The sequence below is a fragment of the Nilaparvata lugens genome, chromosome 7 (genome assembly GCF_014356525.2).
Source record: "Nilaparvata lugens isolate BPH chromosome 7, ASM1435652v1, whole genome shotgun sequence".
Classification (NCBI taxonomy): domain Eukaryota; kingdom Metazoa; phylum Arthropoda; class Insecta; order Hemiptera; family Delphacidae; genus Nilaparvata; species Nilaparvata lugens.
Genome location: NC_052510.1, coordinates 29,805,503 through 29,823,687, shown reverse-complemented (window position 1 = coordinate 29,823,687; position 18,185 = coordinate 29,805,503). Strand labels below are relative to the sequence as shown.

At 33.9% G+C, this 18,185-nt stretch overlaps 1 protein-coding gene across 2 annotated transcripts in view; it reads right to left on the bottom strand.

The window, feature by feature from the left end:
- Positions 1-8,309: 8,309 nt before the first annotated feature.
- LOC111045510 (neurobeachin-like protein 1) overlaps positions 8,310-18,185 on the bottom strand; it is a 400,901-nt gene continuing 391,025 nt past the window's right edge. For both annotated transcript variants that reach the window (XM_039432470.1, XM_039432471.1), the window contains 4 exons: positions 18,043-18,176; positions 16,626-16,847; positions 13,169-13,317; positions 8,310-11,473 (listed from right to left, as the gene is read on the bottom strand). In XM_039432470.1, coding sequence (XP_039288404.1) covers positions 11,344-11,473; positions 13,169-13,317; positions 16,626-16,847; positions 18,043-18,176 — 635 coding nt within the window. In that variant the 3' untranslated portion in view covers positions 8,310-11,343. The remainder of the gene's footprint in view (positions 11,474-13,168; positions 13,318-16,625; positions 16,848-18,042; positions 18,177-18,185) is intronic.

Below are 18,185 nucleotides of genomic sequence, written 5' to 3'. Positions count from 1 at the left end.
AGTCCTACTCATTGTCATTTTTGCTAGACTAATGAGCTTTTTCGGTAAGGCGTATTGCTCCAATGTTTTCCATAGCTCACTTCTCACTATGCTATCGAAGGCTTGCTTGAAGTCAATAAATAAAATTTGTGAATCCAGGTCATGCTCATAAAACTTTTCTGCGATTTGCCGGATTGTAAAGATTTGATCTGCTGTTGCCCTTTCTGGCCGGAATCCGTATTGATAATCTCCGAGCACTTGTTCTGTGTAGGCCTTAATTCTATTGTTAAGAATACTTGATAAAACTTTATAAGCTGAGAAGAGTTATTCCACGATAGTTATTACAGTCCAGTTTATCGCCTTTTTTATAGATTGGACATATTATACCTATGTTCCAATCTTGAGGCATAGTTTCATCTCTCCATATCATACTTATCAGCTCATGTATTCTCTTGACTGTGTCATCACCACCATACTTTATCATTTCTGCCAATATATTATCTTGGCCACCTGCCTTTCCATTCTTTAGGTGCTTTACACCCATTTCTGTCTCCTCTAATGTTGGCCCTGCAACAAACTCCGCTCCAATACTAAGTCAGCCACTCTATAGTTTACTATATTTTAGCTCATTGGGCTGAACGGACAAGCGCGTGACCTAGTGGAAATAATTGTACCTAACTTCATTTCATCCAGCTAAAAACAGGATTCAGATATTTAGACTTATGTTTAACTCAAATTACCGAACAATACTATAAGTAAACTAAAAAATCTGGTGTGGTGCACTCACACAGCTTTCCTTGCTCATTAATCTATAAGCTTTATTCTTAAACGAGGATAATTTAGGGGAATAACATTATGCCGATTGGCGGCTAAATAATTAAAACTACGATTATACTATTGTTATTGTGCTCAGAGTACATTTTCCTGTGTTTGAATTATGAAATTTGAGGATTTTTAAATGTTGTCTAAACAGCTGTTCTACAAATAAAATATTCTTTTGAATAACTGCTCTACCTACCTACCTCAGGCACGAGAAGCAGGTTACAAAGTAAATTTCTCAAGCATGGGGTGGACCCCTGTTAGTTTCTCAGGGAGGAGACTCATGCCAGTTTATAAGTTAATAGAGGTGATATATAACTATACAGGGTATAAATTTGAAAAAAAATCGATCAAGTCATTTTTGAGAAAATCGTGATAGAAATTTAACAAAAATCATTCTTCTCATGAATATTACGGAGCTCCTGCAATTTTCCCAGAAATGAGACTCATGTCAGTTGATAGGGCTCATAAATAGCTATCTAGGGTATAAATTTGAAGAGAATCGTTGGAGCCGTTTTCGAGAAACCGTGAAAAACATGGTTTTTTAGCCATTATCCACACACACACACAACACACACACACACACACACACACACAACACACACACACACACACACACACACACACACACACACACACACACACACACACACACACACACACACACACCCAAAATTCATGTTTTTGGACTCAGGGGACCTTGAAACGAGTAGAAAACATGAAATTAGGGTATCTTAAATTTTTTGGAAAGCAATACTCTCCTTACCTATGGTAATAGGGCAAGGAAAGTAAAAAATATTTATAAAATAACATAGACAACAAAAAATATTTTATTGTAGTATATTCTAATGTTATTTTATCAATTTTATTTACAGGATTTCGAACGGTAATTATTTAACCTCAAAATTCGAATTTCATAATGTGTGTTTGCTACATTTCTTATTGCTTGGAATTGAAATAATTATTACTGTCAATAGAAAAGAAACATTATTTATTATTAAATGATGAGAAGTTATTATTTAATTATGATTCAGATAAACATTATTATTGTTTTGGATTTCTAGATTGGGATTTTATCATAAATATATAGCCATACAGCCATTGATGATTCTTATCTAACCACAGACATTGTCACCAACTTAATTTTGATTTTCCTGCACTGGTGCTCCATATAACCTAATCACTATTTTGCGTTGTCATGCTGCAAATCTGGAGTACGCAAAGTAATACTTTGCACACTAGAGCGGAAAAGTGGTTCTTTGCGGCCTGCAATCAGTACAGAAATGGTCACTTTTCAATGTATCTGTAGGAAAATATAATTTTCCAACTCCGGAAATTCTACGTAACTCACACAGCCGCCATTTTATTTTATTTTTTCTAAATAATGGTTGAAGATGCGGAAGTGAAACATTGCACAAGAATATGCGTCAAATTGACAGATATGAGGTAAAAAAATTATGACAATTTTGCAAACTCATGGAACTACAGAGTTATAAAAAAGGGTATATTTCTAGGCTTTTTTTAATTCTGGAAACTTACTACTTTCACTTTATAACTTGTACAACTTGGAGTAGGCTTATTTAAAGTAATGATGGAAAATCACATATAATGTGAAAGTACAATTAATTTTGAACGAAGATTCCTCAGAAATTTTAAAATTTAGTATAGGGGGAGGGGGGAATACTCGCAAAATTCCAGATTCGAATTCAGCGCCCCAAAATTATAAAGCCAACGAGAAAATGCTGCTGTTTCCTGAAAAATGATCATTAGACTGGACTTCTGTTAATTTAATCTAGTTCTAGAATCAGAGCCATCTTTGGTAGTTTTGGATACCCGGCCTCAGGAGAATGTCAATCAGCGTTGCTTATAGCTACCGTAGGTTGGTTACCTGGGCAACCCGAGTTTGAAGCATTGGAAAAAGCAAGTTAACTTGAAAGAAAGGTTGAAATGCAAGAGAGTTCATCCATACCATGTAATCTCATCTCATATCAAGGAGATTTATTGCAAAGAATGAATAAATGCTCTTATTATAATAATTCTTCAGATGTACCTATCTTCTTAAGCTGCTTTTACACCAAAGTTATAAACAAAATACTTGACTTAATCTTCGCATAGACTATATTAGATTGAACATAACTTATCATACACATGATGAACTCGTGTGTATGTCAAGTTCTGTTCAATCTAATAGAATCTATAAAGATTAAGTTATTAACATTTTGTTAATAACTTTGGTGTAAACGCAGCTTAAAGCATTTTCAAGTTATGGAGTCGTCATCTGCTACATGCAAATTCTGTGGCCCTCCCTGAAGTCTAGTCAATGAACACTCGGCAATGATGTGGTTCATGGTTTGCTCCTGACCTCATTCACAAAGAGAGGTGTCAGATTGATGCATGTTTTTTGGCACCTCCCCTGTCCTGTTCTAAATCTGTTCAGTCTCACCCACACCTGACGAGGCAGCTCAAAACTATTCACTCTCCTGGGTAGACTTTGCAGTTCTAGACTATATACTACCTATGTATACTAACATCCTGCAAAAATTCAGCTTTCATAACTTTCAAATCAGCCACAACCAGAATGGGCCCCCAATAATTTATATGAGTAGGCGCCTATGAAATTTGGCATGTCAAGGAGAAGGGAGGAAACAGATAATAAATTCAAATCACAAGTTAGACATCATCCAAGTTTTAATCATTAGTTGATTTCTATTCAAATTTCACAGCTAGACAATTTGATGAGAACATCGTTCAGCAATTCAAGAATCAAATTAACACAATTCAAGTTAATATTGAACATAGAAATAAATTTTCCAATTCAACTAATTTATTTATTCAAGATAATGCAGCCTATATAAAACTGAATGGTGATAGTGATATTATTTTAACATTTTTAACTATAGTTGAATAAATCTACAGAAATCGAATAATTATTGAAAGAAACGTTTAACGTTATTGCATTGATAATATATATATATATATATATATATATATATATATATTATATATATATATAATATATATATATATAGTATATTGCCAAAATTTTAGATGAACAAATAATTTAATTTTATAAAATTAATTGAGTTATAAAGCAAAATCGTTTTACACAACGGTTGATCAACTAGATTCATAAAAACATGTTGCTCCCTATCATGAGCAAAATTTTCTGTTTTACAAGAAACAGAATAAGTTCAATAATTGATACACTGTATAGAAATCCAAGTTTTGGAAGAAATTGGAAATATTCTAATCTTAATACATGAATATTGAGTGAACTCTCACTTTCAGAGTAACACTGTCAATATTAGAAAATTCAATATTTAGAAAACACATTAGTGTTTTTATTTTTATTTCAGAAAATACATCTTTGTTTATAACACTATTCAGACTATGAATAAATGATAGACATCTAATTAGATAGCATATTTCTTAATATGAAATAAAAGCATTGTATAAATGCTCTAAATGAACTCTGTGATTTATAAATTAGAAGATCTGCTGTGGGTGTGAATCAATCAATATGACCATTTTATCAAGCTATGATAAACAATATTATTTTAAAACTATGGTTTGTAAGATCCCTCCGAGAAAGTTTGAAGAGGATCGTATAATAAATAAATCAATTCAAGTTTTGTGTATTCAGAAGAAAGGGAATATTGCTCAACAATTTTATTATACGACGAATTTATTTATAACACATAATAGCATTCATGAGAGAATTCCACAATTGATGAGAATCCTATAAAAAGCTACATCAAATTTGATAACATCACTTTCAAAATACTTACGGTAATATCAACAATTGAATGGCATGTTGTTAATTATTAACATTCATAGTTAATTTAATAAATCTGTAAATGCTGCTGTTGACCCAATATCAGCGTGAGCAAATATCAGTAAAAAATCACTCAATGGTCTTAATTTGATTATGTATCTCACAGTTAACTGTTTCACAGATTTCTATGAAACTATAGACAACATTTTTCACTATGAGTAACCATAAAACCTTCACAATGGAGGATAATAAAGTTAAAATGCACGATTTCAAGGGAGAAAATCAACAAACTAGTTATACCAAAATAAACTCATAGGACTTCTTTAGTCCTATAAACCAAATTATTTAATTATTTATAAAGTAAATTTATTTGTTTAAGATATTAGTTTGAGTTATCTGAAGCAAATAATAAAATGAGTAGAAACTTGATTACTTTATATAAGTCTAATTATATAACAAATACTCATAATACTTAATTCGTTGGATTGGATAGCATATTAATAAGCTCCTAGAAGAAATAAAGCTATAATATGGAATGTAATATCTACTTTTTTATCTGAGGAACAATAATAATATTAATGAAAATTGAAATGCCGATAGATCTACTGATATGTTAGGCTATACTATGCTATTACGTAATAAATAGTGTTTCAAAAATTCCTCATCATAATAATTGAATAAAAATTTAGATAGAAAAAAGACTAAGGCAATAGGCCTACAGGTTATGAATTTAGCTAAAGGTATGTAGATAGTGTGTAGTCCAATTTAGTCAATGTTTCTAAATAATTTCTATGGAGGAATAAAAACTTTTATTTTTAATCTAGTGTAAAATTTTAAAAATAAAATTATATGAACCAGGAAAAATAGTACTGTAATTGTGTTGAGATGTGTACAAAGAAATAAAAATATTTTTCGACAAATTGCTTGAGTTGAATTGAAAAAACTTTCTTATTAAAAATCTTTTGACAAATTTTGATTGAATAGTTTTCAAAAATATCAGCTTTTGTCGAGGAGCAAGCTGAAAACATACCCCTTTCTTATGAAAATATAGCTCAAATAACACAGAGTCACATTCAAAAAGTTGCCTTAATAGAAAAGAGCAAAAGAGAATAATGAGGAACCATATAATAATGCTGTTGTTATTCATTCCTATAGGTTAAGACAATTCTCGTTGGATGAATTACAATTTACAAATTGTGCAGTTATTAAAAGAACCGCTAGTGAAAATCTAATCACAAAAATTTATAAAATAAGTCAATACAGCACTCTAATGAATTCCAACATAATGTGCGCGTTCATTCACAGACTAATAATGACTAAACATCATATCCTTTCCAACCGTACATTTTTCAGATATGATAAAGTAGTAATCATATCTGCAGTGATATAAGATACAAATCGCTTTCAGAACAAATAACAAGCCTCGGAACCGGACTGGATTAACGGATAAAAATATTGGAAACGCCAAACAAAAGAATGGATTACGGAATACTTTGAACGACTTGAGAATAGGTACACTGAATATTCTAACATTGACAGGTAAACTGGAGGAGCTAACGGACATGATGAAAGAGAGAGGACTTTCAGTTTTGGGATTGAGCGAGACAAAGTGGAGAGGACAAGGTGAGAAAACTTTGAGAGGTGGCGTGAAAGGAAATAGTAAAATGTTTTATAGGATAATGAAAAATAAGGAGAAGAAGAATGAGATGCCACAAAGAATGGAAGGAGAAGACGGGAGAATTGTAGAGAAGCCTGAGGAAATAAAACTGTTATGGGAAGAATAATTCAGGAAACTTCTAAATGGACAAGATGAAGACAACAACGAGGGAGAAATAGAGGAAGAAGGAAACAACCAGTGGGAGACAAACCAGGGTAATATCAGCTGGAAGGAAATGGAAGATGCAATTCAGAGAATGAGCAGTGGAAAGGCACCCGGACCTGATGAATTATCTATCAGTCGACATGATTAGGGCAGCTGGACCGATTGGAATACAATGGTTTTACCGAGTTCTGAAATGCATCTGGAAAAACAAAGTAATCCCAGAGGACTGGAAGAAAGGAGAAATAATTCCCTTGTTTAAAAAAGGAAGTAAGAAGAATTGTAAAAATTATAGGGGAATCACCTTGATGAGCCACTGTGCGAAAATCTTCGAAAGAATATTACTAAACAGAATCAGCCCAAAAATCGAGCTTGAACAAAGTGAGGAACAATATGGTTTTCGACCAGGCCGCAGTACAGTAGATCTTATATTCTCCATAAGACAACTGATGGAAAAGAGCTGGGAATATAATAAGAAGATTGTGATGCTATTTATAGACATAGAGAAAGCGTATGATTCAGTGGATAGGCAAGGTTTGTGGCAGGAAATGGAAAATTTTGGGATTGAGAAAGAACATATTGGCATAATAAAGGAGATGTATAAGGGATATAAGTGCAGAGTAAGAACACAAAGTGGTTGTACAGACGAGTTTGAAGTAATGAATGGGCTAAAACAGGGAAGTATTCTATCACCAGCATTGTTCAATGTAGTTATGGAAGGAATGAATAGACAAGTGAGAGAGGAAGTAGGAGAAAGGGATAAGAAAATGATATTTGCGGATGATATGATGATTTGGGGAGAAACAGTTGAGGATGTACAGATGCGGTTGGATGCTTGGAGCAGGGTTATGGAGGAATATGATCTGAAAATAAGCAAGGAAAAGAGTGAAGTAATGGTTTTTGGAAGGGATGACAATTTTGCCGGAGATATCAGATTGAATGGAGAACCCCTGAAAAATGTTGGAAGTTTCAGGTACTTGGGCAGTGAAATTGCAGATGATGGGAGAATAAACCACGAGATAACTAGAAGATTACAAAAGGGGGGGAATTTCTACCAAACAGTGAAACATTTGATTTGGGATGGAAAAGTACCAGAAAAGGCAAAGATTATGATGTACAAGATGTATTACGTACCCATCATATTATACGGAGCCGAGACATGGACGATGACGGAGAGTGGAGTCGAATACAGGCAGGAGAAATGAGGTTCCTCAGGGCAATAAAGGGGAAGACACGAAGAGACAGAGTTAGAAATGAGGATATAAGAAGAGAATTGAACATGGAGAGTATAAGGGAAAAGGTTGAAAGTATGAGACTACGCTGGTTTGGGCACATGAAGAGAATGAGAGAGGATCGGCTGCCAAGAGAATGGAGGAGATGAGGATTGAAGGGAGGAGACCAAGAGGACGACGATGGACAGACTCAGTGGCCAACGAAGTGGAGAAGAGAGGACACCGATGGCGGCAGGTGGAGGACGAGCGATGGTGGGAGGACCGAACAAGATGGAGAGGCATTGTAAACACCCAGACCCGGCACTAGCTGGAACGGGACCCGGATATGAATGAATGAATGAGTACCTTTTCAGAGATCAATGAATATGAAGAAAAGGAGAAAAACGAATAATTAAGTCATTGATACTTATGCTTGAAGTGTGTCTTATAAGGACTTCCCATAAATATAATTCCTACATAGGAAATTCAAATTCAAATTTTATTCATCAAAGAATACATATTTACAAAATAATAGTGTAACAATAATAAATATAATAAGAATATACTCACTGCGTGGATGATTTGTACGTGTGCAGGGAGGAGTCGAACTAAATCAGACACTTAAAATACACTGGTTTGAATTGATGAAATTATGCTACTTGAACATAGTTTGGAATATTGAAATATGAATATATATAAATTATTATTATATATATATATATATATATATATATATATATATATATATATATATATATATAATAATAATAATTTTCAGCTCAACGGCGCTTAAGGGTATCACTCGGCAGTCATAACTTTATTATTTTAATATTGTGTGGGCGGGGAAAAAATTAACAACATAATAATATGGATGAATATGTGAAATAATATGCTGGCATTTTTAAAGGAAATATCCATCTATAAGGCGAATTTAGGAGAGCCTCCGAAGCCTCTGCCCCAATGTAGAGCAGCCACCCGCTCACTCTACGCTTGTATACGGCAACGCTACACCCCTAAATGTCAGAGATCTCAACTGGAATATTACGGTAAAGCCAATGAGCTAGGTGGAAACAGTTTCCTAGTTGAATGGAGTTATTCAACCGGAGAATCTGGATGCTGGTATGCAATCTGTTTCTGGTTGGGTAATTATGTTGGATTTCGGTGAAAGTAAAGTTACTTTTTTAATAAAAACAAGAAGATTTTTATAAACAGTTGTTTTATATTCAAAACTGGGAATTCCTGGAAGAGGAGATGTGTTGAATACCTATGATTTTTGACAAGCAACTTTTTGATAAGGGCTCTCTGAGAGATTGCGAGAGGCCGCAGGACTCCCAAAGAGGCACCACCCCACGCCAAGATGCCATATTCGAGCAACGTCTGCACATATGCACAATACACAGACCGGCGATGGCCAGCACTCAGGACTTGCCCTAGTTGTCCAAAAGCATAGATCATTTTTCGAAGCCTTTGCTTGAGATATGGGGTGCCCAGCACAACTTATGATCAAATACAATACTAAGGTATTTGTGTTGTAATACCTGTTCTATGACCGGACAGTCACATGCATTAGAATTTGGATCGCCGCAAGAGTGCATTTTGAGCACCCCGGGTCTAGGGCTATTTCGAAGGAAAATTGGCATGCACCTGGATTTTGAAACATTTATTGATAGGAAATTGTTATCAAACCAGTTTTTTAATTTCACCAAGTCAGATGAGGCTCTATTGAATGTTTCCGTCCAGGTGCAACCTGTTGAAACCAGAGCTGTATCATCAGCAAATAGAAACAGTTGTCCATGTAGGTTCAACCTTGTAGTATTGTTGATGTGAATTACAAACAGCAAAGGACCCAAGGTGCTTCCCTGAACCACACCATAGTCGATAGTGATAATATCACTGTCCACACCATTTAATGATATAATTTGTTTTCTTTCTTCAAAATAGCTCTTGAACCAGCACAAGGTCATACAGTTGAAGCCTATTGCTTCAAGTTTTGAAAAAAGTATATTTCTATCTATGGAATCGAATGCCTTGGCTAGGTCTAAAAATGTAATTAGGACTTGTTTGCTACTGGATTGAGTTGTTACAAACTTATTTATATCAAAAAGAGCGTCAGACGTATCTTTAGAGCACCTAAAGCCATATTCGGAGATCCTGTTTGTCGGAGATTATATTACAATCGTTCAGGTAATTGCTAAGTTGAATTTTTACGCATTTTCTAGAATTTTAGATAAAACAATCAAAAGGGAAATAGGCCGAAAGTTACTTATGGTGGATTTGAACCGGATTTATGGATTGGTATGACTTTTGCTAATTTACATGACTTTGGGAATCTACCAGATGAAATACTCAGGTTTATTATGTACAAAAGCGGGATGAGCAGCCCATGTATATTCTCTTTAACCAGTTGGGTTGGAATAGGACAGGTTGGACAGGAGGTCCTGGTCTTACTTAAGCCTGAGTATAAGTGTAAACCTTACTTGGAATCATAATTGCAATAATCAACCTGGCGAGCAGGGAGCAACTACATCAATCAAATCAATAATTAAATTTTAAAATGGCCCAGCAATAAAGCCTAACAACCTCAAATAATAAATGCAAAGTTTATGAATATGGCTTATAAATAAATGTAACAAGTGAGTGAGTTTATTCATGTCATAGTAATAATAATCCTCAAGTGACTTGGGAAGAGTAATTTCCAAGGAAATGACAATGATATAAAAAACCTACACTTGAAGTTCTGGTTATCCTTTTTCGATACTATTGGCTAGAAACAATGTTAATGGTCAGAAAAGATCCACCATTGCAGCTGAATCCCCTTAGCGGAAATTTGAAAATGCTATCCTATATACTATGAAAACGATTGTAACAATAACTGAACCTAATTAGCAGGATCAAGCATTTCTAGCACTAGCACATGAGAGCACTGCATTATTTCTGATGTAATAATTGATCCATTACTAACAAATTTATTATTCTTACAATGTATTAGAAATAGCTAATCTTAACAATCGTCTTATTCAGCTAATTTATATAACTTTTTCATTAACAATAATAAAATCCATTCAATTATTCAACATGCTTAAACTTATATAGTACTGTACCTAAACTGATTCATATTACACTTTCAACAGCATTAATTATAATATAAGTTATTCAATATAAATATCAATACCTTATAATACAGCAATAATGTTTTTGTTACTATACATAACAAATTATTTTCAAAGGAATGTGACCTTGACATCTATCTAAATACTGTACACGAGCAAATATGGTAGGCCTATGTCATCTCAACCTAAACTGAGATTACTACAGAATGATAATAATAATCTCATGAGATACAACTACTAAATTCGTTCTCTTAGTACTATTGTATAGTTTTGACTATATATATATTGAAACAATATGAATCAATATTAATTTTACAGAATCTCAAGAGATATATTGCTAAACTTAATTGATACTTTGTTGGAGTGAGATTCACTGCAATTTGTCAGCATTGGTCGAATGGAAAGCGTTGAGGTTATTTGTAGGGTAGGCCTATAGCGGCAGGTCTAGCAATTTGCAGTGAATCTCTCTATAAATCTGTTTCAATGGCTGCTCTATTCAATAGTTTTCGATTATATTTTCTAAATGAAACAATATATTTTTATTTCGAGAGAGATGACTATTTAGTGGTGTTGCCTACGATGGCAGGAGAAGTAGGGCAAGGGTGGGGGTGGGGGTGGGGTGGGCTGGCACTATGAGTTGGGCACTCCGATGACCACAATGCAGCCGTCTCGCAGGGGTGCCAACAGGTGCGAGTTGTCAGTCGTGCTCACCACGCTCTCAATGGGAACATGTAGTGGAACGTCGTAGACCGGGTGTAATCTGCAACACATTATTTTATTTTATGATTGGATAAACTAATATCAATTCAGTTATACACTAGAAAACAGTATTGAATTGAGCAATAATAGTCCAAATCCTCCACTGAGTTACCAGATTATTCTCTTAGCTTGGCCCAATTGTAACAAGTCCTAAAACTTACACTATATGAACAGAGATATTGTGGAATTTCTCCATATTAAAGTGAAATAATTTATATGGAACTGACAATATCGTTTTCATTTCAAAGTCCCAAGACTCCCAAGTCCAAGCTGAAAAGATGGCATTCTTCTTTGATTGATAAAGCAGTTTATAGTTTTATTTTCAATCTTCTTGGATACAATATTTGATTGTAATGTGAGCTCAGCTAATATTGATTTTGAATTTAATGTGAAATGCAAAAATGATGCTTACTAATCTTACTTTTTGCAAGACTTCTGGTGTCTTTTGAGTTGCTTCACCATTATGTGAAATTGCATTATTGATTGACTCATTGCTCTAATTATTGAGTTGCATTCACTATTGTTAATGAAATTTCCATACTCTACTACTTTGTATTATTTTCCAATTATTCAGTTAACACGAATAATTACTGAATTAATTTATATTGTAATGTAAATGTATTGTGATGTTCTTTTGAAATTAACTTCTATATATTTATAATGTATTTTAGAACTGTTTATGCCCAAGCTTTAACTTTGTCTATTCTGGGAAAACTCTTCTCCCGTTAAATCACATATTTTGCTTTTTATAAAAAGCTATTCTGGTCATTTTTCGTTAGGGCTACTTTTGAATAGAAATAAAAATATTAAAATCTAAGAAGGCCTACCCTTTCCTTTTCTTTCCTTTTAATTGTATACTTACATGTTTGGCCATGATAATGGCATATCGAGTAGGCTATATCAAGCCATGATTTATTTATTTATTTATTTATTTATTTATACGTGGATACAATAACAAATCATATAAATATGATTGGGAAGGAACAACAGGCTTGGCCCAAAACTATTCCATTCCCAAATTTTGATTACACGTCCAAAAAATAGGTTATGTTTCTTCTGTAAGAAGTTCAAGCTCAACTTTCGTCCAAAAATAAATAAATATGAGATGCAAATTTTAAATTTAGAAAAATTAAAACACCAAATTATAGTTAAATATTACACTTAATTATCACTGCACATTGTATTAATATATGTATTGTATTATGATAATGGCATCATGGCCGAAACATGTTGTAAGTAAACATTTATATAAAAGGCACTTTGATTATTATTTCTAAAGTTATTTTTATTACAGTTTCAAACAATTAAAGTCCGAGAGATATTAGTTTTAACATGAAAAGAGGAAACCGATTTCTCCCTGCACAGTTTGTAGCATTGACAGAGGAGTGAGTAAGCATGCTGCGCACAATTGGATGCTGACAAAAAAGTAGGGGGGATGCCGGTGGGTAGTGGGAGTGATGAGTGAAGTAAAGAGCATCGGGCCTCTCTGTCTTCGAGAAAGAATCATGTAAAAAGTAATATCACTCTGACTTCAGATGTACATTACTCATAAATATTTTTAAAATCGGGGACATTCTTTTTAGTCACACTCTATATGCAGCAATACATTATTACTGTAGGATAGACATTTTCTATTATGAATATAACACTGAATTTATTGAGGCAATATTGGTTTGATTGAATTTGGTGTGCTGACCCTAACAAGCGGCTTATTGTGAGATCGCCAGCATCGTCAACGACCACGAGGCAGTCGCCGACTGCCACCAGACCGGTCACCCGACCTGACACGTACTTCGATCCCAAACTGGTCCCGTTTATAGAGAACACATGCACTGAGTTGCTTTTCTGAAACCACATCAATAAACAAACAATCAATATTCTCAATTTGAACATTATAATAAATTATTGTTATATTTTTTAGTTATTAGTATAATCGATTATTACTTGACAATTATTATTTAGTAACCATTAAAACATCATTCTACTCTTAAGTCCAGTCAAAGAAAGGTTATAGAAGGAAAAGTTTGGAAGATGATTTTTGGACCCCGCAGTTCTGTTTAGGGTAGTAAGGAGGTAAACATGTCGAAAATGTGCCCTATCACCTATCCTAAGGGGTTGGGGGTGGTTCAAAGGTACCCACTACTTGCTACTACAATTTTTATAAAACTCTTGCTATAAAACTTTCAAAACCAAAAATATCAAGTAGGCTATACATTAGAAAACTCTACAAGTCAAAATTTGTAGGAAATTTATCAAGCTTCATTCTCGAATGGTTTGTCATTTCAGTTCCAATAAAGATATGAGCATGTTATAAACAAATGAAAAAAATGCAAAGTAGTATAATATTGCCGGTCCTGGCACACCTGCGCCAGACTTCCCCACTGGATCTGGCACACCAAAAAAAAAAAAAAAAAAAAAAAACAAACAGAACAAAAACGTAACCTAATTAACCTAACCTCAAGGTCAAGGTCAAGGTCAAGGTCAAGGTCGAATTTTCAAAAACTAAAAAAAAACTTGAAAAAAATTAATGAAATTTAATAATGAAAAATCAAAAATAAATCAGAAGGCCTCCCACCCACTCTGGAGTGTATATATAGTGTTCACAATAGTGGGGGGACCAAGAGCCATACAAGACACATCTTGCACGTTCAGTTTTCTAGAACCTAGTCCCCCCCCCATTGACACCCCTAATGCTGGTGGGCGTGGCCCCAGAGGATATCTCATTACTGTTTGGATATTCAAGCTCCTTGTATATTCTATAGAATGATCACTTCTTCTTACATTACTAAATGTGGGTGAAGAGGATTTGAGGAATAAAAATCAGCAATTCACTGCTACTGTTTGACCAGCAAAAGAATGTCTCTGGCGGAGTGGAGCAATCTTAGGCTGTACTAGCTTTTTCGAACCATCCTAAAAACATCAGTCATAAAATAAAAAATATCTCCAAAAACTTCATAAATATTGAATTAGTGATGTCAAACAGATCAGAAATCGTTTTTGTTCAGTATTTTTTTTTTTTTTGATAAATTAACTCATTTTAAAGATAAATTTCATTTTTGTCAAATTAGTTATTTTCATTGAAACCCCATATTTTTTCTTTACAACTCTTCTGCTCAATAACTACTCAACGGAATATTTTTTTTTGGCATGCATAATCCTTGATTCCTTCTTTAAGCTGATGATATAACTATTCTTTAGAAAAAATGTTGGTTTTTTAATAAAGGGACATTTCTTGGATCAAGTTAATGAATTTTGATTGTAAAACACAAAAAAGTTGGTAATCAACAAACTTTTTTATGGTTAGAATAAACTACACACATGCACCATATGAAATAATTATAACATCCCAAATTTATTATTTAGTCACAAGTTAAATTTATCTTTAAAATAAGTTAATTTATCAAAAAAAGTACTGAACAAAAACAATTTCTGACCTGTTTTACATCACTAATTCAATATGTATGAAGTTTTTGGAAATATTTTTTATTTTATGACTGATGTTTTTACGACGGTTCAAAAAAGCTAGTACAGCCTAAGATTGCTCCACTCCGCCGGGGGCATTCTTTTGCTGGTCAAACAGTACTTTTATTGAACATATGCTATTTTATTGAAGATCAAAATTGCAGCCATGTGTCCTAGGATACTTTCTCACAGTGTGTGTGGCTGTGTGCTGATATGCTGGGTTCTAGAAAACTGAGTGTGCGAGATGTGTCTTGTATGGCTCTTGGTCCCCCCACTGTTGTGAACACTATATATACACTCCAGAGTGGGTGGGAGGCCTTCTGATTTATTTTTGATTTTTCATTATAATTTTTTTTTATTTATTTTTATTTATTTTTGATTTTTCATTATTAAATTCTATTAATTTTTTTTATTTATTTTAGAAAACCTTTTTTTTCTAAGTTTTTGAAAATTTGACCTTGACCTTGACTTTGACCTTGACCTTGATCTTGAATTTGACCTTGACTTTTACCTTGACTATGACCTTGAGGTTAGGTTAGGTTAGGTTTTTTTTTGGTGTGCCAGAACCGGTGGGGAAGTCTGGCGCAGGTGTGCCAGGACCGGCAATATTATACTACTATGCAACTTTTAAACAACCCTCATCTCACACACATCAAACACAAGGGGTTGAAATGGGAACTTTTGATATGTTCACCTCCTAACTGGTCCAAACATAACTGCAAAGTCAAAAATTGAGTTCCAAACATTCCCTTCAAATTCCTTTGTCAGTTGTATTGTCAAAAAGTGAATATTTTACACTCAACAATAAAACTGCTGCAGCGGTTGTAGGGAAATGTTCAAAATATTGAAATTATACATCAATTTGGAGACAAATTAATGCTCTATAATCTCATGGGGGTTTTTCATCAATAGTTCAAAAGTTATAAGGCCAAAAAGTGCAAAATATTGGAGGCAAACGAGTTTTTTAAATGTCACATTTCAAGGCTCAAATAAAAAACGCTCAGATATGAAAAAAGTTGTCATAAGGATGTTGTAGGAAATTCTAAAGTTTTAATTTTGTCCAGAATAGTCATATTCGTAGGACACGATACCAAAAATGGTACCTTTGAACCACCCCCCACCCCTTTAGCACAGGGGGTATTGGTGAGGATTTTTGATATGTTTACCACCTTACTACCCAAAACAGAGCTGCGTTGTCAAAAATTGTCTCTCAAACTTTTCTCTCAATACTCTTTTTTGAGTATAATTATTATATTTCTCCAAGCATTGAAATTACTATATGTGCTAGCTAATGCATTAATCATAATAATTATAACCATTCAAGGACCTTTACAAAAATCATGTTCTGAAGAGTTTTAGAAAGATATGGAGATATAATGCAATTTGAATAATGATAGTATAATATTTCCTTGTACCATGCCGTACCTAGCAAAATCGACAAAGATGAAACTCATATTACTCTGCAACTGTTTAATCATTTTACTATTTATAGCAATAAAGTACTAGCCCGAGTTTTTTCTGTGTGAAAATGTCCTAGCTTGGAAAAGGATTGAACGTTGTCAAGTCCGTTTTCAATCATCAACAGGACAAATCTTCTGAGAAATGTTTTGAATGCTTTGTAGCTTCAAATGTTTTGTTAGCAAGAAGAGGTGGCGGGTGTGATCTGAGTGTGCGTGGCTGTGCGTGGCTACCTTGTCGTTGGCAGAGAAAGCGATTTGGCCTTGCAGGGAGATGGTGATGTGGGAGATGAGTGCTTGCTGAGGGTGGCAGCCGTCGGGTGTGAGGGTGCGCAGGTACTGAGCCTCGTGGATCGAGTGCACATTGACTGTGCCATCACTGGACCCCGACACAACCGTGTCTAGCTCTGTCGCTATGGCCACACATGTCACCGGCCTGTCGTGACCGTACAGCACCTGCAACCGTGCCAACATGACAACATTGCAAATATTGCAATTATGATGCTCATTTAATTTATTGGATAGAGAAACAATTCAATATTTACATTAATAACAATAAAAATTTTGAATATAAATAGTTTTGTAATTACATTAGTGAATCCTTACGATTCAATAAATATCCTATTTGAATGAATACAAATTTGTATATTTAAAAATATTATTTCAATTCAATATATTTATTCACAACCCACAAAAATACAATGAGAGAAAGCAATATAGGCCTACCATAGAACAATAATTGAAATATTAGTAACAATGAAAATAACACATAACAAATAATACAATATTAATTTCCAACTATGATTTCCCATGTAATAGGCAGGTATGGTGTAACAGAAAGGGTATAATTGAACTGTTATAAACTATTCTTCATATTAAGAATATTTTATTATCAATTCTTGATATTTTAATAAAATTGATACATTTGGATACATTTTTAATAAAATTTAAATGTAATTTGATATTTATTTAAATTGAAGATTAAAATCTTGAATCAGACCTATACTAAATCTTGATTTACCAAGTAGCTACCATCTTGACTTAGGATGTAGAGTAGAAATAGAAATTAATGCAGTATATACATTTCTTCACATTATGTTGATAGTAAAATGAATGGAATGTCGTCACAGAAAATTTGACCTAAAAATTAGATACACTATTAGAAAAAACGACTAGAAGTCAGATTATCTGACTGCTAGTCGTTTTTTCTAATGGCATAATATGATTTAATAATAAGCAGTTCATGGTGGAAAACAACATTGAAGAATTCTAAAAATTAGTTCTGAATTGGTATCACTAGTACAGCTAGATATACATTTTTAAGATTGAGTAGAGGAATTATTGATTTCCTCATAACTGGAGTAATAAATTAATGGGGTTGGAAAAACTGTATTCATAACTGGAGTAATGAATTAATGGGGTTGAAGAAACTGTATTCATAGAATTATACTAGTATATGGGAGGTTTGATTATCTTTTATTTCCTTGTTGCTGGTTGATGCCAACATGAGCCTTGAGTAAGGACAATGAAATGAGATAATCAAACAACCATGCCCTTGGTGTGATTCGAAATGTTGTAAATTAAAGGGTAAGGTACCAGCGTTGTGATTCTATTGAACAATTATATCTAGTTGTCTATTTGTGATGCTTACCTGAAAGGGACGCGGTGCCGAGACGGATGGGGACGCTGCTAACTGACTGATGTCCCAGACAACGCACGTCGAGTCCAGGGAGCCACTCACCATGTACCAGCCACAATGGTCCAATGCTAGGCATGTCACCACATCTGACAACC